Source organism: Epinephelus fuscoguttatus, linkage group LG23 (assembly GCF_011397635.1).
Source record: "Epinephelus fuscoguttatus linkage group LG23, E.fuscoguttatus.final_Chr_v1".
Lineage (NCBI taxonomy): Eukaryota > Metazoa > Chordata > Actinopteri > Perciformes > Serranidae > Epinephelus > Epinephelus fuscoguttatus.
This window is the reverse complement of record NC_064774.1, coordinates 2,493,188-2,518,189: the sequence shown is the minus strand read 5'-3', so window position 1 is coordinate 2,518,189 and position 25,002 is coordinate 2,493,188. Positions and strand designations below refer to the sequence as shown.

Below are 25,002 nucleotides of genomic sequence, written 5' to 3'. Positions count from 1 at the left end.
AGTGTGGGGTTAGGCATTTCATTTCGTGACACCTCCATGACATCTGAGCAATAGATTACCTGAGGACGGCTCAGGTTGTGCTTGCAAGCTTCAGAAACACAAAGGTATTTGGACCTTGTGTTGAGAAATGTTTTGAAGCTTTTGATTCAAAGTTCAAGAATAAATCTTTAAGGTGTGTTTGGTTGTGTCTGAATCATTTCTCTTCCTGAGTTTCCTCAGTTTTTCTGAGTTAACCTCTAATTTCAGGAAAACTTCTGGGCTTTTATTTTGAAGCGCCATTAATTATCTGACCCGGAAGTTGTATTCTTCACACTGTTTGAACAAGATGGCGTTCAGCAGAACCAAGTGTTAGCAGAGTGTCTTTGTTGTGTTTTCAAAGTGTGAACATGTCTAAAGTCCAAATGCTGAGATTGTTGGTGAAGCAGCGACTAACTGCGGCTGCTGAAGAGATATTTGGGCTGTTTGAAAGAACGATAGCAGAGTACGAGGAGGAACTTTGTCGATCAAAAGAGGAGAACGAGCGACAACGGAAACTACTGGACGCTGTTTTCAACCCTCAGCCTCAGTTAAACGAAGGAGGTTTGTTTCATAAATGTCTCAAGTTCATTATTAATAATATAACTGCAGCTCTGTTCAATAAATATTCAGTCTGTCGACGTTTAAAAGCCACGTTAGCTTCTCTGGTGTCGTTAGCTTCTGTGGTGCCGTTAGCTTCTCTGGGGCCGTTAGCTTCTGTGGTGCCGTTAGCTTCTCTGGGGCCGTTAGCTTCTGTGGTGCCGTTAGCTTCTCTGGTGTCGTTAGCTTCTCTGGTGTCGTTAGCTTCTGTGGTGCCGTTAGCTTCTCTGGGGCCGTTAGCTTCTCTGGGGCCGTTAGCTTCTGTGGGGCCGTTAGCTTCTGTGGTGCCGTTAGCTTCTGTGGTGCCGTTAGCTTCTCTGGGGCCGTTAGCTTCTGTGGTGCCGTTAGCTTCTCTGGGGCCGTTAGCTTCTGTGGGGCCGTTAGCTTCTGTGGTGCCGTTAGCTTCTCTGGTGCCGTTAGCTTCTCTGGTGTCGTTAGCTTCTGTGGTGCCGTTAGCTTCTCTGGTGCCGTTAGCTTCTCTGGTGCCGTTAGCTTCTGTGGTGCCGTTAGCTTCTCTGGTGTCGTTAGCTTCTCTGGTGTCGTTAGCTTCTCTGGTGCCGTTAGCTTCTGTGGTGCCGTTAGCTTCTCTGGTGTCGTTAGCTTTTCTGGTGCCGTTAGCTTCTGTGGTGCCGTTTGCTTCTCTGGTGTCGTTAGCTTCTCTGGTGTCGTTAGCTTCTCTGGTGCCGTTAGCTTCTCTGGTGTCGTTAGCTTGTCTGGTGTCGTTAGCTTGTCTGGTGTCGTTAGCTTCTCTGGGGCCGTTAGCTTCTCTGGTGCCGTTAGCTTCTCTGGTGTCGTTAGCTTCTGTGGTGTCGTTGGCTTCTCTGGTGTCATTAGCTTCTCTGGTGCCGTTAGCTTCTCATGTGTCGTTAGCTTCTCTGGTGCCGTTAGCTTCTCATGTGTCGTTAGCTTCTCTGATGTCGTTAGCTTTTCAGGAGGTGTTAGCTTGTCTGGTGTCGTTAGCTTTTCAGGAGGTGTTAGCTTCTCATGTGTTGTTAGCTTCTCTGGTGTCGTTAGCCTTTCAGGTGTTGTTAGCTTTTCAGGTGTTGTTAGCTACTCTGGAGTCGTTAGCTTCTGTGGTGTTTTTAGCTTCTCTGGTGTCGTTAGCCTTTCAGGTGTCGTTAGCTTTTCAGGAGGTGTTAGCTTCTCATGTGTTGTTAGCTTCTCTGGTGTCGTTAGCCTTTCAGGTGTTGTTAGCTACTCTGGAGTCGTTAGCTTCTCTGGTGTCGTTAGCTTCTGTGGTGTCGTTAGCCTTTCAGGTGTTGTTAGCTACTCTGGAGTCGTTAGCTTCTCAGGTGTCGTTAGCTTCTGTGGTGTTTTTTAGTTTAGGAAGCACTGAATTTGATGCAGCTGAGTGAACACTGTGAAGCTGTTTGATGCTCAGAGATCTGTAGAAGTTCAGTAAGGAGTTTTTGAGCTGTGATGTGAATGAACGACAACATTTCTCTGTAACATCTGTGTGTTTCCTGTTTCCTGCAGACGTCCAGCAGCTGTTGGTGGTTAAAGAAGAGGTTCCCCCTGAGCAGCAGGAGTGGAGCTCCAGTGTGGACCAGGAGGACCCAGAGCCCCCAGACATTAAAGAGGACCAGGAGGACCCAGAGCCTCCACACATTAAAGAGGAACAGGAGGAACTCTGGATCAGTCAGGAGGGAGAGCAGCTTCAAGGGCTGGAGGAGGCTGATATCATCAAGTTCACATCCTCTCCTGTCCCTGTGAAGAGTGAAGATGATGAAGAGAAACCTCAGTCCTCACAGCTTCATCAAAGACACACTGAACAGATGGAAACTGGAGCTGATGGAGAGGACTGTGGAGGACCAGAACCAGCCAGGAACTCAGATCCAGATACACATTTACAACCTGAGACTGATGACAAGACCGGAGAGTTTTCTGAGCCTGAGACTGATGACAGTAATTATGACTGGAAGGAGACCAGAGAATATCAGTCAGGTTTAAATGCTTTGAAAAATGATGAAGACTCTGTCAGTGATTGGAGGTGTAGTGCTGGTGAGAAATCATTCAGTTGTGCTGAGTGTGGGAAAAGATTGAGCTCAGGGCAACATCTGAAGAGACACATGATGACTCATACAGGAGAGAGACCGTTCAGCTGCCCAGTTTGTAAGAAATCTTTTACACATCGTGGAAATTTACAGACACACATGAGAACTCATACAGGAGAGAAACCTTTCAGCTGCCCCGTTTGTAAGAAATCGTTTATAGAGAGTGGGTATTTACAGAAACATATGATAATCCACACAGGAGAGCAACCTTTCAGCTGCTCTGAGTGTGGGAAAAGATTCCTTCGCAAGCAAACCTTAGTTCATCACATGAGAACCCACACAGGAGAGAAACCTTTCAGATGCCCTGAGTGTGGGAAAAGATTCAGCCTAAGGCAACATCTGAAGAGACACATGATGACTCATACAGGAGAGAAACCGTTCAGCTGCTCAGTTTGTGAAAAACCTTTTACAGAGCGTGGAAATTTACAGAAACACATGAGAACTCATTCAGCAGCGAAACCTTTCAGCTGCCCAGTTTGTAAGAAATCTTTTACAGAGAGTGGAAACTTACAGACACACATGATAATCCACACAGGAGAGAAACTTTTCAGCTGCAATGTTTGTGAGCAAAGATTCTCTTGGCCTACACAGTTCAGAAACCATCAGTGTGTTGGGTGTCAGTCCTCACAGCCTCATCACAGTCAAACTGAGGAGAACAGAGAGGCAGAGCCTCCAGCCAGCAGCTCAGCTCAACAGATGGAAACTGGAGCTGATGGAGAGAACTGTGGAGGACCAGAACCAGCCAGGAACTCAGATCCAGATACACATTTACAACCTGAGACTGATGACAAGACTGGAGAGTCTTCTGAGACTGATGACTGATGATGACTGGAAGGAGACCAGATAATCTCAGTCTTGTTGAAACTTTGAAGGTCCCTGTATTACGTATGACACTTACTACTAACCAAAAGTAGTTAGATGTTTTGAGTGTGCTAAAAGATTTGGCTGCTGGAGTCTGAAGAGACACAAGGATTCATACATTATACTCTTCTTTCCGAGAGCCAACACGCGCGCGGGGGGCGGCTTTGTAATTTCACAGGGCAGTTAAACACATGATATTATATACCATGTCATCCAGATAGCCGAGCTTCTTTCATCTAATCAACACCACAATCACATCAAACTTGGTGAACCGACTATAGATTGTGTTATCTCTCTAAATGTTGTGCACATAACAAACACATGATGATCCACACAAACAACCACTCAGATGAATCCTCAGAGGCTAACGGCTTTCAGCAGTGTAAAACACATCTCTGGACAGCACAGACTCACGGCACAGATAGTCAAAGCAACAAACAAAGCGAACCTCCGTCATACAGTTACATCAACAGATTCTGTTTCTCTGCTCTTGTGTCTGTTTGGAGAAAACCGCAGATTTCAGTTGTTGACACCCCTGTGATTGAGTTCGTTTACATGGTGGTGGAAGCTATGAACGAGCTAACCCTCGTCTGCTGAGTTTTAAAAATGCCGGCTATTTTGTTGCTTTCTGTTGACATCACATCCCGCCTTGAGTATATCCAATCAGCACCAAGTAAACCCCAAGCCCCAGCCAGGAGTTTCTCGGGGCCGTTCTGAGTACCTACTCCGAGGCAGGGACTTGTTTAGCCCCTGGAACTCTGTCCTTCGGGGGTGGTTCCTGCGGTGGAGACACGCACCAACGGCCCTGCCCTGTAAAATTACCCCGAAGTTCCTGCGGTGGAAACGGGCCTAATATTGTAATGGTAAATAAGTCATGGTACAATCTTGCGATTTAAAAGACGTTGCAATATGCTGAGTACTGCAGTAAAATATATTGCCATTTATTACCTTTTTTCAGCTGCAAATTATGTCCCCAGAGGAAAACTTTGTCAATGTCAACAGTTTTATCAAATAAAATCAAGTAGTTCGTCTGTTCATCTTCCCTCAGTCTTTTTTTTTTTTTTTCAGCAGTAGCAAAATGTATTCAGTAACTGAAAAAGCATCTGCTTATATTATTCTAGTATGCTGTAGTATGCTAATCTGTATTTGTAATGTTAATTTATATAATAAAAGAATGACACGTGGTGTCAAAAATATCACGAAACTATGCTGCAGTATTTATTCTGGGGTTCTATGAGTGGAAACATACAGAGGTCTGATTGATTGAGTTTTCAAAATAAAGCCAAGTACTGTTGTTTTTACATGATGTAATACTTCTAATGACATGACAAGTGACATCAGATTAATTTTCCGTTATCTGGGGGCCAAACAAGGCACACAGATGTACCTAAAAAGGCCAATTTCAAGATTTCGCCGAAGATTTTCTTTCATCCTGTTGAATTTGTCTTCTGATTAAATCGGAACCGCTGAAACAAGTTGTAGGAAGCCTCTGCATGTAATCGGTTGCTGGCAGACACTCTGTGCTGCAATAAAATGGTTAATCAGGAGTGCCGTGCGCTGTAGAGCCGATGCACTGCTGGTTCTGCCGGCCTGAATAGAATATAATGTCTATAGCCTTACTGTTGTGTGTATAGCCTTTATAGACTGAGCTGAGTAGTGATGTGCGGGTCGACCCGTAACCCGTGGGACCCGCAAATGGACCTGCGGGTCGGGCAGCAGTGATCGTCTGTTAAATCGGTCTGTAAATGATATTTTGACATTATTGGCTATTACTGTCATGGCATCCGAAGGTACTGATGCGTTGAGCAGGTGACAGTCCGCAGCCATTTTCGAAACATGCTTGTGTCACGCACTCCAAAAGAAACTTGTTGAAACTTTAAACAATAATTTATTGCACAAAACGGGGGAAACAAACGTTGACAAAAATGGTTCAAATGGTTCAATGGTTCAATGATTAAATTCAAAAGATAACGAAAAAACAGCTACAAGTTAGAGGGAATAGTGATAAAGTGGTAAAACTTGGCATTGATCCACAGCCTCAGACGGATGCACTCAAGCCTGCCGTGTGCAGAAGCTCAGCAGGCTATACTATATTTTCACATTTTTAACAATGCAATGTAAAAGTTTTGATTTTTGTTGATAACCTACATTTACCAACAACAAAAAGACTGCATTTAGCACCAAAAAAAAATGTAAAAAAAAAAAAAAAAAAAACATTAAAAAAGAATACCAAATTTTCATAATGAATACTACCCACAGAAACAAATATTCGAATATCCGATTATTTGGGTACAGCCCTACTTCTTACGTTCAAATATTGGCAGCTTTACACACTCTCCCATGACGGTGAACTGAAACCCTTTGACGTGAGTACGAAAGAAGACATTAGATGACATAAATTTGGGGTTTGGGAGAGACAGACCGACATTTTAACACATTTTTCGAGAAAATGATTAGTCGAAAAATAATTGACAGTTTAGTCGACAATGAAAATAATTGTTAGTCAGATGAGATTCAGGCTCGTTCAGGAGGAAAATCTTTTTACTGCTCGTTTTATAGGACACATGTCACACAGAGTCACCACACTGTGACGCTCATGAGAATTCACACAGGGGAGAAACCCTACAGCTGCTCAGTGTGTGGGAAAAGTTTTAAGTTTCAGATTCACCAGGCAGTCACATGTCAAAGGTCATAGTGTTTTTTGACACCACCTCTGAGCAAGCTTGATAGCTTTTTGTTTTTGAGCGTGCTGAACTGAGAGAATGTATCGCTTGAACTTGTTAGAAGCAATAAAGCTTGTGTTTCCACCAGTGAATTTACATTTATGAATATGGAATTTTCACATTATAATGACAATAGATTAATCATGTGAGGCTTTTCCTCATGTGTGTTACTTTCCAGCAGACCAAACAGCACATTCCTCCAAAGCAAGACAAAACCTTCATCAATATGATGAGAAATAAAATCACAAATGTCATAAGAATTTCTTTGTAATGACCTTTAAAGCAAATAGAGACCGGAGCCGAAATATCAAAGTTTAACAGAATTTATTATCTTGTACAAGAGGAGCGTTTCACAGTGCAACACACAAGATGAGGTTACAGAGAAAAGGCTCCCTGAGGAGCGTCTACTGCAAGCTTTTATACAGTATATTTGGGCGTTGGAGTTTGGAGGTTTCAGTTCCCCTAATCTGTCAAGTACATACTTCTTAGATAACACTGGTCGTCAGTTGGTGTGACGTCTTGTCTCACGGTCCTCCGGGTGACCTTGTCCTTGTCCTGTCTTCGACCCTCTGTTTTTCTCGCTTCCTCTTACATATATAATGACAGACTTCCCTTTGCTCTTAACCACCTGCTGATCTTGCAGTTGCATAGCATTAAACAGGAAATTCCAGCACTTGCACAACACAATGGCATGTTTACCTCTTGTGATCATAATTTTTATAACAACAAATGTTCAGCCAGAAGAACTTAACAGAGGAACAGTACCAAAATAAATGCACCACAGTCTCGGCACAGTTAAAGCAGAAGCTACAGTTCACATCAGCGTCTCTTAAATCTTTTTTTTTTTTTTTTTAACACAAACATTAGCAGGAGAGCATTTATTATGATTAATGGTTTAAAACTCATTTCTTTAACTTTATTGGTGATTAAGTATCCATTAGGTCGAAACCAGACTTTCAGATTTATTCCAGTCTGAGATCACATATGGAAAAGTAATAATATCTCTTTGGAGCAGAGCTCTTGTTGATGTGTTGTTGTTACTAGAATTACTGGGAAAACAGATTTTATTATTTCTATTGGAGTGTGTGATGGAGGTAACTAAGGATAATTGTTGGATATTAACCCTTGGCTGAGAAAATAAACAAAGTGGTTCATGAGGCTTCATTTGGCCATCACTGGCAGACAGACTCCCGAGGGTGTTGCACCAAAGACTCTTGACTCGTGAAACAGGGATAGTATATTCTACAAAAACTCATGAGAATAAAGACGGCCGTCCTTATTAAAGAACTGAGCTACATGCATAATATCATTGTGAAACCAGTATTCTGTAGAGAGGGGTGCATGTTTATATTAAATATCCTTGATATTCCATGTATTTGATATTGATATTTATTTTGAACGTGTAAAAAAAAAGACATGAGCATACAAACAAACAGACACAGAAAAAAGTAATATTTACGAATTCTCGTCTCGTCTCGTCTCGTCTCGTCTCGTCTCGTCTCGTCATCCTCCGCTTATTCGGGTCTGGGTCGCGGGGGCAGCAGCCTCAGCAAAGAAGCCCAGACAGTCCTCTCCCCAGCCACTTCCATCAGCTCTTCCGAGGGAACCCGAGGCGTTCCCAGGCCAGCCGGGCGATGTAGTCCCTCCAGCGTGTCCTGGGGTGGCCCCGAGGTCTCTTCCCGTTAGGACATGTCCGAAACACCTCCCAAGAGAGGCGTCCAGAGGGCATCCTTACCAGATGCCCAAACCACCTCAACTGGCTCCTCTCTATGTGGAAGAGCAGTGGCTGTGCAATTGTCACTGTGTAGTTACTTTGATTTAATACATTCGACAACTTATGAACTCTCACCCCTTCTCCATAAGTCATGGAGTGAAATGAAACAGACAGCTTTCTCATATAGACAAAGTTACACCTAAGACTTCCCTAAATATACTATTGTTGTTGCCATTTAACTTTGTCACACAAAATGTGTATGTATATGATAGTGAGTACCAAATATCTATCTTACAAAAACCTATCTTAGTGTATACATAAATTACAAATTAACCGTGAAGTATAAACCAGTGCAAATTTATGATTGATATATTACCAATTGTCTTTTCCTTACTGAAAAAATAAATATTAACAATACACGTATATCTTCATCAACTTGTCCTGCTATCTTTTTTATGTTTAAATAAGTGATCATATGAATTACACAAAGTATGAATATATGTTATTCTACCAATATATACTTGTGTGTACACCCACATACCCATAAATGAATAAATTCTTATTTAGATATTAATACATTGTTATACACACAGATACTGAGGCATATTGAAATACTTTTTTCTGGTTGTTCATAATAACTATGAAGTGAGAACAAACTGATATGAGTCTGATAGCATTTTAATAAACCAGGAAACAGGAAGGGAGTGTTTCTGTGACTTCCTGTACACACTGAAGGCTGCCGGAAACTATTACACAGCTTGAACAAGATGGCGTCCAGTGTAAAGAAGTGTTAGCAGAGTGTCTTTGAGTCTAAACATGTCTAAAGTCCAAATGCTGAGATCGTTGGTGAAGCAGCGACTAACTGCGGCTGATGGAGAGATATTTGGGCTGTTTGAAAGAACGATAGCAGAGTACGAGGAGGAACTTTGTCGATCAAAAGAGGAGAACGAGCGACAACGGAAACTACTGGACGCTGTTTTCAACCCTCAGCTTCGGTTACACAGAGCAGGTTTGTTCATGAAACATTATACAGCGGGCATACTGAAGGAAAACACAAAAGACCTTCAGACGCTGAAGTTGGCTTCCGATTCGATAGATAAGGGGAATCGTAAATGACCTTACTGGGCGACAGATCCTTTCACATCAACTTGTCTTTAAAGCCCTGATGAAGACCTGCAGGGGTGGAAACGTGTTGGCTCTTTCAATGATTTAGATACTACAATAAAGGCTTTTTAATTCTCCTGCAGTGCCTTCCTGTGTGTCCTGTTGTTTCTCGTCTCTCCATGAGCACCTGACACAAGGTTTAGATCTGTGCTTGATCACACAAAGTAATCTCTGTTTTACTAAAAATATTGGATTGTCATATCGGCAGAAACCAGCAGTTATGATATTTCATTTTAAAGCCAATATCAGCCAGTACCAATGATGTGTAGATATTCGTCGTGGGCCCCTACCCTCACTCTGTATTAATGTTAGAACTTATTTTTTTAAATGACGCTGAATAGCCTAGAAGTTTGCAGATTCCGACGTGGCAGAACGGAAAAGTAACTTGCTTTGCTTAGCGTCCGATCTTCAGATTTTTGTACGTCTTACTCTTGTGAACGCATGTTAGACATTTCGGGTGAAGCCTCAGCTCTGTCTGAAACACTTTCAGATCTGTGAAACCTTTATTCTATTTGTGAATATGCAAATAAAGGGACAGTTCACTGTGTTTATCCACATACAGACTGATTTGGACACGTCCAGATCAAAAACCGCTTCACTGAGACTGGTCATATCTGGACGAGATGATCCCAGAGAGACTGTTATGGAATAGAGAGACTGAAAACACACAGGATTGGACATTTGAGGGTAGAAGTGATACATCATGATGTTTTATAGTGTCTGACAAACAAGCATTAGCTCACAGATATGTGACAGTCCTTCAAGCCTTCCCATTCAGAGGGGCTTCCTGTCACATAGACGTCCGCTTCCTGTTGTTCAGATAAGCAGCTCTGGGAACAATTGCTTGTCTTCACATAACCAAAGTTAGTCAGACACATGTCAGGTCATCTACAGTATAAGACCAAATATTATTTAGGACACAGTTTCAGATTTGTGAAACATTTGAAAGGGACATTTCACTGCATTTTTTACATGTAGACCACACTGGACCAGGTCCAGATCAAAGAACACTATACTTAGACTTGTCTGGACTAGATGATCCCAGAGAGACTTAATATTATTTACAACGCAGTGTCCTGATGTGGCCTAAGCGTAATGGTTTTTGTTATGGAACTGTTCTCATGTGGTCTACATGTGACATATGCAGTGAAATGCCCTTTTTGCATTTTAAGAAGTGTAATAAAGGTGTCACGCATTCGAAAGTGGGTTTCATACATCATTGAGTCTTTACCTAAAATGTCTAAAATGCTTTCACAACAGTAAAAGGTACAAAAGCCTGAAGATCGGTCGCTAAGCAGTGCAAGTGAAACAACAGGATACACAGGAAGGCGTTCCACACACTCCATAAATATAGAAAACAAGGAGGGAAGTATTAAATTGCCTTTATTGTTGTGGGGCCAACATATTTCAGCTGCTGCAGGTCTTTGTCAGGGCTTTAAAAAACAGATTTTACATCTGTTTTACACATTTCTAAAAACACCACAAAGTAAAACAGCCTTTGAAAACAAAAGGTTGTCAATTATTATTATTATTTTGTTATTTTCTTTTTTAAATTTTAAAGTAAATGTTCTCCAGACAATGAAATAATAATATGACACAATGCAAACACAAATATATGGTATTAAACCAAAGCATTTCATAAGCAGGCCATAAATGAAAACACAAAATACGGAGCATACAGATTAAAAGGTTTGTTCAGTCAGAGGTGCGTTTTTATGTACAGTCTGTGATTAAAACACTATGCAAGTGTCAAATTTAGAGTATAGAGAGCAACAAAATCATCTACGCAGATACTCGACGAGAGAGAAGTTGCTCTTTACTGCTGCAGGCATTAAAACAACACAGCGGAGCACTCCACCTCCCCCTTTTGTTGCTACTCCCATACAGGCTGGACGCTTGCTGTGATGTGAATGAACGACAACATTTCTCTGTAACATCTGTGTGTTTCCTGTTTCCTGCAGACGTCCAGCAGCTGTTGGTGGTTAAAGAAGAGGTTCCCCCTGAGCAGCAGGAGTGGAGCTCCAGTGTGGACCAGGAGGACCCAGAGCCTCCACACATTAAAGAGGACCAGGAGGACCCAGAGCCTCCACACATTAAAGAGGAACAGGAGTTCACATCCACTCCTGTCCCTGTGAAGAGTGAAGATGATGAAGAGAAACCTCAGTCCTCACAGCTTCATCAAAGACACACTGAACAGTTGGAAACAGAAACTGATGGAGAGGACTGTGGAGGACCAGAACCAGCCAGGAACTCAGATCCAGATACACATTTACAACCTGAGACTGATGACAGTGATGATCAGTGGACAGAGACCAGAGAACCTCAGTCAGGTTTAAACTCTCTGAAAAGTGTTGAGGACACGGTCAGTGGCAGAACTGGTGAGAAACCACTTAGCTGCTTTGAGTGTGGGAAAGGATTTGGCAATCTTCGAATTCTGAAAGTACACATGAGAATTCATACTGGAGAGAAACCATTCAGCTGCTCTGAGTGTGGGAAAAGATTTAGTCAAAGAGGTAATCTGCAGAGACATTTGAGATCTCATACAGGAGAGAAACCTTTCAGCTGCTCTGAGTGTGGGCAAAGATTTTACCGCAAGACACATCTGCAGGACCACATAAAATATCATACAGGAGAAAAGCCTTTTAGCTGCCCAGTTTGTGAGAGATATTTTATGGAGAGTGGAAATTTACAGTCACATATGAGAATTCATACAGGAGAGAAACCTTTCAGCTGCTCTGAGTGTGATAAAAGATTCCTTCGCAAGCAAACCTTAGAACATCACATGAGAACCCACACAGGAGAGAAACCTTACACCTGCTCAGTTTGTAAAAAACATTTTGCAAGGAGTGGAAATTTACAATCACACATGAGAATCCACACTGGAGAGAAACCCTTCAGCTGCTCTGAGTGTGATAAAAGATTCCTTCGCAAGCAAACCTTAGAACATCACATGAGAACCCACACAGGAGAGAAACCCTTCAGCTGCTCTGAGTGTGATAAAAGATTCCTTCGCAAGCAAACCTTAGAACATCACATGAGAACCCACACTGGAGAGAAACCTTACACCTGCTCAGTTTGTAAAAAACATTTTTCAGGGAGTGGAAATTTACACTCACACATGAGAATCCACACTGGAGAGAAACCCTTCAGTTGCTCCATTTGTCAAAAAAGTTTTTCAAAAAGTGGAAATTTACATGAACACATGAGAACTCATACAGGAGAGAAACCTTACAGCTGCAGTGTCTGTCAGCAAAGATTCACTTGGCCTCACCAACTCAGAAACCATCAGTGTGTTGGTTGTCAGTCCTCACAGCCTCATCAAAGTGAAATGGAGGAGAACAGAGAGGCAGAGCCTCCAGCCAGCAGCTCAGCTCAACAGATGGAAACAGAAGCTGATGGAAAGGGCTGTGGAGGACCAGAACCAGCCAGGAACTCAGATCCAGATACACATTTACAACCTGAGACTGAACACTGGTGATGAGTGGAAAAAGGTGCTGAGTATGACAACTCATTTGTCCACTATGGTCTGAAGAGGCATCTGAGGATTCATACGTTACGTTGCTCTGTTTTTGATACAAGATTCCTCTGGAAGAAAAATTGAGTTTGTCACGTGAGATTTTTGCTCGTTCAGGAGAAACCCTTTTGCTGCTCATTTTGTAAAACACATTTCACACTGAATGCCCACACTGTTACACTCATGAGAATCAACACAGGAGAAACCCTTCAGCTGCTTAGTGTGTGGGAAAAGTTTTACACAATAGATTCACCAGGCAGTCACATGTCAAAGGTCATAAATGTGTCTTTGACAGCAGCAGCGGTAAAACTGCTGGTTCACATGAAACTTTTAGCTGTGATGAAACTCTGGAGCAACAGAGAGCTGAAACAGTTGTTGACATGTCTGAAACGAGAACAGTTTTCTTGTGAGCAAACAGCATTCAGAGTTCTGATCCTGGTTTTTATTGATGTCTCATAACTTATTTATAGTTTTGCTTGGTTTTATTTTCTGTAGGCATGAGATGTTAACTGAATGATACAGTTGACTTGGTTGCTGAAGTTTGAATGATGATAAGTTAATGTTTTCACAGATTGATCTGATTCTGTATGATAATATGATGTGTTTTTATAGGCTTTGCATATTGTGTATATCAATCTATTTTGGTTATATTTACAAGAAAGAAAAATGAATATCATGTCCTACACTTCCCATATTTTTATTTATATATATGTTTATGAATGTTCATTGAACTGTGATGAGATTCAAGCAGCCCTGGATGGACAGAATTTTTAGCCACTTTTCACCGTGCCCAGCTGCACAGCGGGGTAACAAAGTGTTGTACCTCGTTCCTCTCCTTCAGGGAACAGGAGTTGTAGTATAAACATTCTGTTTCCTCTCAGTCGATTCCCTCGGAGCAACACACATAGAATGGTACCTGCAGACACTTAGCCTTAGTGATGGCCTAATGAGGCCTCATGAACCACTGTCTTTATTCTCTAAATCCACTAGATGGCACTGTCTGTTCAACAAAAGTTTGAAAGCATGTTTCATTGTCATTCCTTCAGCCTTTATCTTTAAACCAAGAGCGCCATCTGGTGGGGTCAGAAAATAAAGAAATTGGTTCATGAAGCTTCATTTGGCCATCACTACTCCCAGCATGCCCCACAATTAGCGTTCCCTATTTAGGACTTCTTCTTCTTTTTTTTTTCACTTTTATTCAGAATGTACATAACAATACAGGGACAGTGATACAAAACTTAAACACAAAAATCAAACAACAATGGTGGAAATGATGTTGCAGCAACCAAGTATAAACATAAAACAAAAGAGAAGTCAAACTGCAAAAACCAGGGTTTAAGCAAAGTGAACAAAAAGAAACAAAAAAGAACAAAGAAAATAGAAAAGCAAGGATCAAGCAGCAGATGTGTAAGGGTTAACAGCCATACAGTTCTGTTTTTCCATCATTTTCAGCAGCCTAAAATAAATGGTAAAATCACTCAAGAACACTGTGGATGAGAGAGAGCTTCTGTTCCATTAACAAGTATGAATATGATGTTTACCCATAATAATCACAAGAATGATAGTATCAGAAATGTTTGTTGTTAAGTTGTCCATAAAATAAATAAAACCATTGTTGGTAAATGGAGGTATCTTGTCCATTTTCAAAGATTTCAAAGACAAATTATGGCTTTCAGACCAGAACAAAGTGACATGTTAACATTTATATAAAAAAAGAAGAAGTTCAACGTTTCAGCCTTTGTGTAGAAAAGACACTAAGATCAACAGAAAAACTGAATCTTTTGTACAGAAAGTCACTGACTGGGTATATTGCTAATAGTATTTTAAAATGGGCTTCTTTAACTTTGGGAGCAACAGGGCAACATATTTTAAAAGAGAAGGTCTGTGTCTTTAAGGGGACCTTTATGTCCCTATTTGGGACTTGTGTTGAGAAATGTTTGAAAGCTTTTGTTAAGTTCAACAATGAACCTTCAAGCTCAGTGAAAGTTTTTCTTCTAAACGTGTATTTTTCATCATTTGTCTTCATGTGTTTTTTCCAATTAGGCCTGTAATTTCTGTCAAACTTCTGGGCTTTTATTTTGAAGCTCTGCAACTCATCTGACCCGGAAGCTGTGTTTGTCACAGGCCAACGTCACCGCAGCTTGGACAAGATGGCGTCCAGCAGAACCAAGTGTTAGCAGAGTGTCTTTGTTGTGTTTTTAAAGTGTGAACATGTCTAAAGTCCAAATGCTGAGATCGTTGGTGAAGCAGCGACTAACTGCGGCTGCTGAAGAGATATTTGGGCTGTTTGAAAGAACGATAGCAGAGTACGAGGAGGAACTTTGTCGATCAAAAGAGGAGAACGAGCGACAACGGAAACTACTGGACGCTGTTTTCAACCCTCAGCTTCAGTTAAACGAAGGAGGTTTGTTTCATAAACATCTCAAGTTCATTATTAATAATATAACTGCAGTTTTGTTCAATAAATATTCACTCTGTCGACGTTTATACGCCGCGTTAGCTTCTCTGGTGTCGCCGTTAGCTATTCTTCCTCCCGGCCTGCATGGCTTGTTTTTTACCTGTACGTTTAATATGGACCCAGTGAAATACTCTATGTGATGATTGTCCCATGCAGTGCTGTCCTGATGACTTAGTGGACCCCAAACTTCATTAACAAAAGTGCGACTGGTTGTAATAAACACTGTCAAATATTTCAGTTTAAAGTCCAAATGGTATCAGCTATGTCTATTTTGTAAAATTTTAGTTTCAAAAATTCTGTACAGGGTTGTTTGTTTCAGGGCATTTATTGCCAGACCAGAGTCACATGACCTGGGGCTCAAAATCAGTGCGTGCATGAGTGTGTGTGTGTTTTCTTTTTCTTTCCACAGTTGAATAAGCAAACTACTGGACCAATCAGCCTCACATGTGCACATTTATGACTGCATGTTCAAGAACCTCTTGTTGTTGTGATTTATGGTTTTTTAACAATCTGCTGCAAGGTCTAGCATGTAGGATTTAGGGGTATATACTGGCAGAAATAGAATCTAATATATCAAGTATGTTTTCTTTAGTGATCTGAAAGTAATAATTGTTGTGTTCTTACCTTAAAATCAGCCGTTTATATCAACGTAAGGAATGGATCTTCATTTATGTAGACTGTCAAGTAACACCACCATGTTTCTACAGTAGCCCAGAATGGACAAACCAAATACTGGCACAGGATAAGGTCATTCACGTTGTTGTGTTTTCACGTCGGCGACTGCAGCAAGAAGCCCAACTGCATTGTGCAGCACTGGACTCACACTGATATGAAAGGTTTATTCAGTGTCTTCACCTGGTCCATTTGTTTTGAAGAGGAAGAAACCTTTTTGGATAACTTGTCACTTCTGGTAAAAACCATCTGAATATCTGGATCCTTTGTTATCTGAGAAAAAAAGGTGACCACCTATTAGTATGTGTTGAACTAGATGCCTGCAGCAATATGCCGAACTGGATCAGAAAGACATAGATTTGTAAAGAGAAACTCTGTTATCTGGTGTTTTTACTGGTTTTATCACCGGGGCAGGTTTTTTTGAAGAGGAAATGAATAATTTGGCTCATGGTAAAATCGTCCGGAAACTCTAGATCAGACAAAAGTGAGCACACATTAACTTATGGGCAGGCTCTGAGATGCTAAATGGGGTCGGAGATGTATTGATTTGTCACGTGAAGCGGCTTTATTCAGTGTTTTCAGTGGCATTAATCATCTGGTCTGTTTGTTTTAGAGAGGAAGAGACCTCTGTAGATGATTTAGCTCCTGTTAAAAACCTCCTGAACAGTGAACATGCAAGAAATTCTAGCTGGCAGAAGTTTTCAGCTGGTCGCAATCTGCAATTCTCAGTGACACCACCAGATATCCCTTAAATCTTACACACTTGTTGTCACACTTGTTTTATATCATTACTTTAGCAAACTACTGGACCAATCAGCCTCATATCTTCTTCACACTAATGACAGCATGTTCAAGGACCTCTCGTGGTTGTAGTGATTCACAATTTTCAATAAAATAGTTTTATCATCCTGGATAAACTTTTGTCATAAAGGATGACATTTAATTTTCATAGTTTCCAGCTTTTATTTGTGTTAATTCTGTTCTTATTGTTTGATAACACATTATTATGAACGTTGTTGTTCAATAGTAACATTATATATTGATAATAATATAAGTATGTTTCAGTGTTTGAAGAGGGGTCTTCACATATTGTGATGGCTTTCAGTCTAACTATTTTTTTTATTATTATGAGGCTATGTCTTCATATTGGTTTTAAAAAAAAAGCATCATTTGGCTCTTTCGATACATTTTCTAGATATTTTTCAGTTTTGTTTCAGAGGATGCATATTATTTTCCCACGTCCCATTGCACTGCTCATTAAGTTTCTGACGGGCCTTAATCACCACTTTATACGTTTTCTTCAGTTTGTACTCGTTGAAGGTTTTAAGAAAAGTCGACATCAGATTGATGACATGTTCCTAAATTATTACTATTATTATTATTATTATTATTATTATTATTATAATAACAATAACAGAACCTTCAAAAATATTATAAATGGTGGAAAAAAAACAAAAAATATTATAAATGATAAAAAATAACAGAACCTTTAAAAAATATTATAAATAAAAAATAACCTTTAAAAGTATTACAGATGGTTAAAAAAAGTAACAGACCCCTAAGAAATATTATAAATGATAAAAAATAACAGAACCTTGAAAATAATTTTAAATAATTAAAAAAAAAATAGAACCTTTACAAACATATAAATGGTAAAAAACATAACCTTTGAAAATATGATGAATAATAAAAAATAGACCTTTTAAATAAAAAATAGAAATAAAAAAAGAACCTTTAAAAGTACTATAAATGGTAAAAAAAAAAAGTAACAGAAACTTAAAAAATCTTACAATGATTAAAAAAAATATTGGTAAATGTCTCACTTGTTAAATCAAGGAAAGAAATTACACTGAATGATTTCTTTGGTGATTTCTTCACAGTGTAGCCTAATTAATTTGTAAAAAAAAATTTAAAAAAATTAAAAAAAATTCAGTGTGATTGTGAAAGTTTCATTTTATGGAATCGAGAAAACAATGAGAGCATGATGTAAAGCACTGTAAAAGATTTTCAGACACTTTGAAGCTTAAATCACCTTAAAAATAAGCGCGAAGAGCACGTACTGTTTTATCCTCGATACTTGAAAACCTTATTCATCGCCGGGCCGACAACATTTCTCTGTTACAAATGTGTGTGTCCTGTTTCCTGCAGACGTCCAGCAGCTGTTGGTGGTGAAAGAAAAGGTTCCCCCTGAGCAGCAGGAGTGGAGCTCCAGTGTGGACCAGGAGGACCCAGAGCCTCCACACACTAAAGAGGACCAGGAGGACCCAGAGCCTCCACACATTAAAGAGGAACAGGAGGAACTCTGGATCAGTCAGGAGGGAGAGCAGCTTCAAGGGCTGGAGGAGGATGATATCACCAAGTTCCCTTTCACTCCTGTCCCTGTGAAGAGTGAAGATGATGAAGAGAAACCTCAGTCCTCACAGCTTCATCAAGGGCACACTGAACAGATGGAAATAGAAGTTGAAGTAGAGGACTGGGGAGGACCAGAACCAGATACACATCTACAACTTGAGTCTGATGACAAGACTGGAAAGTCTTCTGAACCTGAGACTGATGACAGTGATGATTGGACAGAGACCAGAGAACCTCAGTCAGGTTTAAACTCTCTTAAAAATGATCAGGTCCCTGTCAATGAATTGAATGGTGGTAAAAAACCATTTCGCTGCTCTGAGTGTGGGAAATATTTCAGCTTGTGGCAGCATCTGAGGAAACACATAAGAACTCACTCAGAAGAAAAACGTTTCAGCTGCTCAGTTTGTAAGAAATCTTTTACAAGGAGTGGAAATTTACACAAACACATGAGAACTCATACAGGAGAGAAACCCTACAGCTGCTCCGTTTGTAAGAAATCTTTTACAGAGAGTGGAAATTTATACAAACACATGAGAACTCATTCAGGAGAGAAACCTCACAGCTGCTCAGTTTGTAAGAAATCTTTTACATCACGTGGACATTTACAGACACACATGATGGTCCACACAGGAGAGAAACCCTTCAGCTGCTCAGTTTGTAACCAAAGATTCATTTGGCTTCACCAGCTCAGAAACCATCAGTGTGTTAGTCGTCAGTCCCCACAGCCTCATTAAACTCTGCCTGAGGAGAGCACAGAGGCAGAGCCTCCAGCCAGCAGCTGGAGAGTGAAGATGATGAAGAGACACCTCAGTCCTCACAGCTTCATCAAAGACACACTGAACAGATGGAAACAGCAGTTGAAGTAGAGGACTGGGGAGGACCAGAACCAGCCAGGAACTCAGATCCAGACACACATTCTGATGAACAGACTGGAGGGTCTCTGTGAATCTGAGACTGAACACTGATGATGATTGAGGTTCCCTGGCCTCCTTTCAGTCAGGATGAACTCTGAAAAATTACTAAGTCCTTGTCAGTGGTTTGAGATGTAGTGCTGGTGAGAAACCAGTTTGTGAAAAGATTTGGTCAGTGCAGGAATCTGAGGACATGAGGAAACTCATGCAGGAGAGAAACCATATAGTTGCTCTGAGTGTGGGGAAAATATGAGCGTAATGCAACATTCACACTCAGCTCATATGAATTCCTTTACACAGAGCAGACATTCATTCTCTCTCTCTCTCTCTCTCTCTCTCTCTCACACACACACACACACACACACACACCATTTCAGCTACTCAGTCCGTAAGGAATCATTTACAGAGACTGAACATTTACACTCAATGATTCACACAGGAGAGACACTATTTAATTGCTCTGTGGGAAAACGTAGGGTACATTTTTGCTACCCTGTCTGAAATCTTAAACCCCTGCAAGCCAGCACTCTCATGACACTGTTTAGGGTTCCAGAGGACTCCACCACTCTGACCGCCTGACAAGCCGATACAGTGGCGTATATGGCTCCATCAGGTTGTTGCAGCATTTTGCTAGAATGGAAGTCCACTAATCCCCATCGGCCTCTGTCTGGGTTAAAGACCTGTTATATTTTATCTCAAACTTGAGAAGAGTGCAGTTAGGTACAGAGTAGGCTCCATGCTTACTCCAGTAGCTTGATGGACCATCACAAAGGGGCGGGGCTTAGCAAAAGGTAAATTGTACAATATTACTATTCACTCTCGTGCACTTTTAAAAGACCTATTCCTCTTTTCTCTTCCCTTTCTTTTATGTACTTGTTCCCCATTATTCTACTGTGCTTTATTTTCTATATGTGTGTTGAACCTTTACCTCCATGGAGTTTCAAAGTAGGGGTGGGGGATGGGTGGGAGATGGGGAGATGGGTCTGTTAAAGAAAAGAAAAACGGAAGGAAAAGTATCGTTCAGTTGTAATCCTGTATGATTTGCAGTTAGCCTTAGTTCGTCACATGAGAACCCACACAGGAGAGAAACCTTCCAGCTGCTGTGTTTGTGACCAAAGATTCAGTTGGCTTCATAACCTGAAAAACCACATGGAAAACATGACATTTGTGTTTGTTTCATGAATTGTTGAATAAATTTGGTGTGTGCCGGTACACTCCTTTTTTTTTATCATCGTGCTAACCCAAGGCTAGTTCCCAGGTGGCTAATACACAAATTAATGAGTGAACTCACCAAAAAAATGATGGACAGACTTCAATGATCGTTCGTACAATTAACTGTAGCAACCTTTGACATGCTCCTTCCTCCACCATCAAACCTCCGAAGGATCCTCCTTGGGTGTGTTGACCTCCATGAAGGCTGCCACCTCATCCTCAGGCTGCAAAGTTTTATGACTGGAGTCCTCCACATTGGTGACTAACATGATGACGGGGTCAAAGGCGGCTTGATAATAGTGATTTAGATGTCAAAATATTACACAGGTACTGCACGTTGTTTTACTTTGTTTTATTCTGAAAAACAAAACATATTTTTGTTCTCACCCGCTGCCCGCCCGCCTGTAGTTCATTTTACCTGTAAATTTATATTTATATGTATATATATATATGTATATATGTATATATATATATATATGTATCACAAAGCTTTTTGTGGGTTACCCACCAGGTACCCGACCCCGTGCAGGACTCTGCTATGGGGACTTGCTCTGTTTAGGAGACAGCCTCAAGTGGCCATTAGGGGAACTGCAGTTTTTGGCACTTGTGCACTGGCTTCAAAGCCTCAGAGGTTCCCAGCAGTGTGTTACAGCAGTCATGGGGCTTCTAATCATACTGAGCTCATGTACATGTAGCCAGTGGCGCCAGCAGCTGTAATCTTGTAGGCACTGTGCGTATGTTTTTTCCAACAATTTATCATCCTGTCTTGAAAAACAAAATTGTGACAAAAGCGTTAGATCGTGTCTTTGGGTTCTTTTTTACTGAATGTGCCTGAGATACATTTTGTGGCTGTGTCCACTCACTATGACACAAATACATTTGGATGCTGATGATTAGTGCACATGTCACGTGCCAGTGGTCAGTGTACAACTAACATTTCTGGCGCTCAATGGTGATGCTAGCAATACTGTGTTATTTATCTTGTGTGTTAGCAAGCAAAACTAGTTGGAAATGAGAGAACAAAAACAACTAGGCATTTTTCAGGCTTTTGAAATAAAGCAAACAAACCTCAGCAGCGAAAAATATGCAGAGAGCAAAAGTACGAGCACCAAGTCTGCTAACGTTACTGTTGCTAGCATTAACGATACAACAGAGACTAGCAGCCAGCTACATGTTCAGGATACACCCGGTTTGCAAGCGATGAGCCCCGGGATCATCATGATATTGGATTTGATGCGGAGGCCGATGCAACAGGGAGACGCAGCATGAACTTCAGATAGGTAGGAATACCACTTAATTTTCTCATTTTGCAATTTTTATTGTTTATTGTAGCAGCTTGTTGGGCTTTGTGTCACATATTGCTGCTGTATATTTTTTATACCTAACTGTTGATGTTGATGTGATACTGTGCAAAATGAGGGAATCTGTTGTCTGCTCAACACCTGTACATTTCTCTTGGCTATATTCAGTGTATTATATTGTATTCTATCATTTTGCTGGCTGTTGTCGTCAGGTCTGTAGGCTTGTCTTTAAAATACATGTGGTCGGCTAATCAGTGGATGTGAAAGGCTGCTCAGGGATGAGGCCCATGATCTGCCTGCTCACAGCATGTAATGTGACTACCTCTGTAAAGTAACAAGATGATTCTGTCTGAATGCTGATATTGTGTTTAATGAACCACTGAAAGAATGGTTTCCACTTCAACTCCTGATGTCACTGAATGTGAAGTTTTCTGTTGTGTTTTCCAGACTGGGGATACTGGAATGATGCACGCTGCTCACACAAGAAATACTTTGTGTGCGCCAAGAATATGTGATCATCAGCTGATTTCACATTTTCAGTCAGTGTCAACATCGACAGCTGATCAACTGTGTTACAGTGGGACCAGTGTGTGTCGTGATAACACTGCAAACACAAGCTTTTAAATTTACTGCAATAAACGCTTCAGCATTCATGTTCCAGTGTCTCATTTATTTATGGTTATGATTAGCAATATCAGTGTGGAAATGTTTAAGCTCTTCCAGATGCATTTCTTTTAAACATCTAAGATTCTGCAACAGATTTGATGGTGACAGCGATCTGTGTGCACTAAAGTCTTTATGAGATATGACTAATCATATACTATGGGTGTGTTCTGAGCTGCGTACTTTTTCTTTTAACTTTTAGAAGGTTCTGCAGCTGCTTTTACACAATATGTTCTGTTGGGACATATTACTTCTTCATAACACTGTGCCTTGAACTTTGACCTTCTTGTTCATATATCTGTTACAGTGGAGATAAAACAAAACCATTCTCCAAGCTTGCCAGAGATGGAGGTCAACCCAGAGAACTCTGCTGCATGCAGTCTAGATTCTTTTTCAGGGTTTTCCTGCTACAACGGACATCCTCCATTCTGCTGGGATAGGCTCCAGCCCCCTGCAACACTCAAGAGGATAAGTGGTTACGGAAAATGAATTAATGTAATACTATGGTGTTTTGCTTTATTCCTCTGTAAAAAAAAATAAATACAAAATCACATGATTGTGTGTGTGTGTGTGTGCGAGAGAGATTAATGTGATCTCAATCTCTGATTTTATCTGTCTGAAATAAATTTTTCCATCAGAATTAAAGCAGTAAATCCAATTTAGGCTTTTACTTTTGTATTTTATGAAAACAGTAAAAGGAAAAATGACAGTCGATGTAAAATTATAGACTCTATTAACAATTATGGAAAGTAAATCAAAGTAACTGTGTCTGTCCTCTTTATTCAACTTCCAATAAAGTGATTACAAATCATGTTTTTGGCATTGCTGTGAAGTCTGTGCATATGAGGATGTTGTTGTGTGGAAATGGAGACAACACAAAACCAAAGGTAAAATAGTGCAGCTCTGTGATCATACTCATTCCAAAGTCGTAAAACACTGCCGCTTTGTCAGTGATTTTGTTGTCAGATGCCTGACGCCAAAAGTCACCTTTTGCAGAGTGATTGGCAGCCAGGCAGTGTCAGTGATATGCTGCTGGTTGGCTGGGATAGCACCTGTTGGTATAGTGGGATGATACGCTGCTGGACAGTGTCAGGTTGAAATGCTTCCAGTACTGACGTGATGTAAGCAGCTGGAAAAGCCCTATAGGGCTAGCAGGAGGGGTGCTGGATGCATCCAACAAACCCTGAACTTTCACCTGGGAGCCCAGTGTTTGTGTCCCAAATGCGAAACCAAGATGTTTTTTTTCTAAATCTAGCGAGTGTTTTTCTTGCCTAAACACAAATAATGTGCTTTTGTTGACTTCCTGGCATTGGTAGTGTATCCTGGAACATCAACAGCAGATGCAGGATACCTAACATGTAGTCATGAAAGGTCACTGACAAAGTGGCAATATGTGACGAGTATGAGGTCGTGTTGGATGTTACAAACTTCCATTTGTTGAAACAAATAATGTAAGCAGGGGTTATATTTCATGCTTTAAAATGTCAACATAGAGGTTAAAATATTAGAACTGAAATATCAGTAAACACTGGTGACCTGTGCTGTGATTGGTTCCAGTCTCTGGAGGGATGAATGGAAGTTTAAAGTGAAGACAAAGTTCATCTGAATTTTAGTCAGTTTCTGAGAAATTAATTGCTGTTATAAATATCTTAGGTAAAATTTTATAATGAATTACTGCATATGCTTTTTTTAACCTTTAAACATCCTGTTCAACCATTAGGGCACAGTTTTAGTTACTATTTTAATGAAAAATATGTTGAACTTGGTTTAGGAATGTTACAGTAAAAACAAACAAAAAACAAATAAAAAAAACACTAGATGTTGCTGTGTCTTTTAATTGTTTGCATTTTCAGTTTGCCTCCTTCAGGAAGTTAGTAACAAAAGAAGTCACTCCACACATGACGACTCTGGGATTTTTTTAAGGTAATTTAATTTGACATGTTAAAGTTTCAGAGGACTCACTGACCAGATTTAACATCACACAAAATACAAAATCTAGTAAAGGTCAAATAGTGTTTATGAAGATAGTGCAGCTAAGCTAATGAAATTAAAGTTAAATATTTGCAAAGAAATTTAAAAAGAATTCTGACAAAGATGAACCGTGATGCTGAGAGAGCAAAGACAGAGACGGAGCAGCTCATGGCAGAACGCAAGAAAATGGAGGATTTGGAGGAGAAAAAGGCAAAACTTGTAGAAACGTTACAGAAGAATGAAGAAGAAGAGAAAGACTTGGAGCAGGTGGTTAAAACACTGATGGAACAGGAGGAAGTACTGAAAGAACAGAGAGATCAAGCAGAGCATCAAAAGGACAACATGGAGACAAACATTACAGATATTGAGAACAAGCTTCAGTCAGTGGAGAAGATGGCAGAGAGTGACCGATACCATGAGATGAAGAGCATTGTGTTAACGGCCAAAAATCAGTTGAAGGGTAGGAAACAAGAAGATGAAAAACTTCACGTGGAAACACTGACACTACTGACTAAAACACAAAGTGTGATTAACAGAATGACAGACAGGAAGAAGGCAGCGGAAAACTACAAGGAGAAAATCAGTGAGCAGCTGGAGGAGATAGAGAAACAACAAGAGGAGATTCAGAGGAAACTTCAGTCGCAGCAGACTTTAGATTATTAAAAGACATCAGCTAATCAAAATCTTATTCTGGTGTTGATACAGATTTGTTTATAGCAGTAATAAGAATGCAGTAAAAACCCATTTTTATTTGTGAATCATCATCTGAGAGCTCTCATTAATGATGCAGAACAACTTTTACATGACTTTTGCCTGG

General features: G+C 40.5%; 2 protein-coding genes across 2 annotated transcripts; both read left to right on the top strand.

Annotated features, from left to right (window-relative positions):
* Positions 1-316: 316 nt before the first annotated feature.
* Positions 317-14,217, top strand: LOC125884260 (oocyte zinc finger protein XlCOF7.1-like). Its single transcript, XM_049569157.1, has 4 exons — positions 317-579; positions 2,092-3,487; positions 8,753-8,976; positions 11,093-14,217. Exons 1-4 carry the CDS (start codon positions 387-389, stop codon positions 12,607-12,609), a joined length of 3,330 nt encoding a protein of 1,109 aa, XP_049425114.1. The 5' UTR covers positions 317-386; the 3' UTR covers positions 12,610-14,217.
* A 569-nt stretch (positions 14,218-14,786) lies between these two features.
* LOC125883964 (zinc finger protein 629-like) lies at positions 14,787-19,944 on the top strand. Its single transcript, XM_049568647.1, has 2 exons — positions 14,787-15,049; positions 17,924-19,944. The coding sequence occupies exons 1-2, from the start codon at positions 14,857-14,859 to the stop codon at positions 18,859-18,861; spliced, it is 1,131 nt and encodes a 376-aa protein (XP_049424604.1). The 5' UTR covers positions 14,787-14,856; the 3' UTR covers positions 18,862-19,944.
* Positions 19,945-25,002: the final 5,058 nt, after the last annotated feature.

Coding starts and splice junctions, on each gene's coding strand:
- LOC125883964 (XM_049568647.1), top strand. CDS start 14,857: ATGTCTAAAGTCCAAATGCTGAGATCGTTGGTGAAGCAGCGACTAACT. Junction 15,050..17,923: donor GCTTCAGTTAAACGAAGGAG/GTTTGTTTCATA, acceptor TGTTTCCTGCAG/ACGTCCAGCAGCTGTTGGTG.
- LOC125884260 (XM_049569157.1), top strand. CDS start 387: ATGTCTAAAGTCCAAATGCTGAGATTGTTGGTGAAGCAGCGACTAACT. Junction 580..2,091: donor GCCTCAGTTAAACGAAGGAG/GTTTGTTTCATA, acceptor TGTTTCCTGCAG/ACGTCCAGCAGCTGTTGGTG. Junction 3,488..8,752: donor GAGTCTTCTGAGACTGATGA/CTGATGATGACT, acceptor TCCAGTGTAAAG/AAGTGTTAGCAGAGTGTCTT.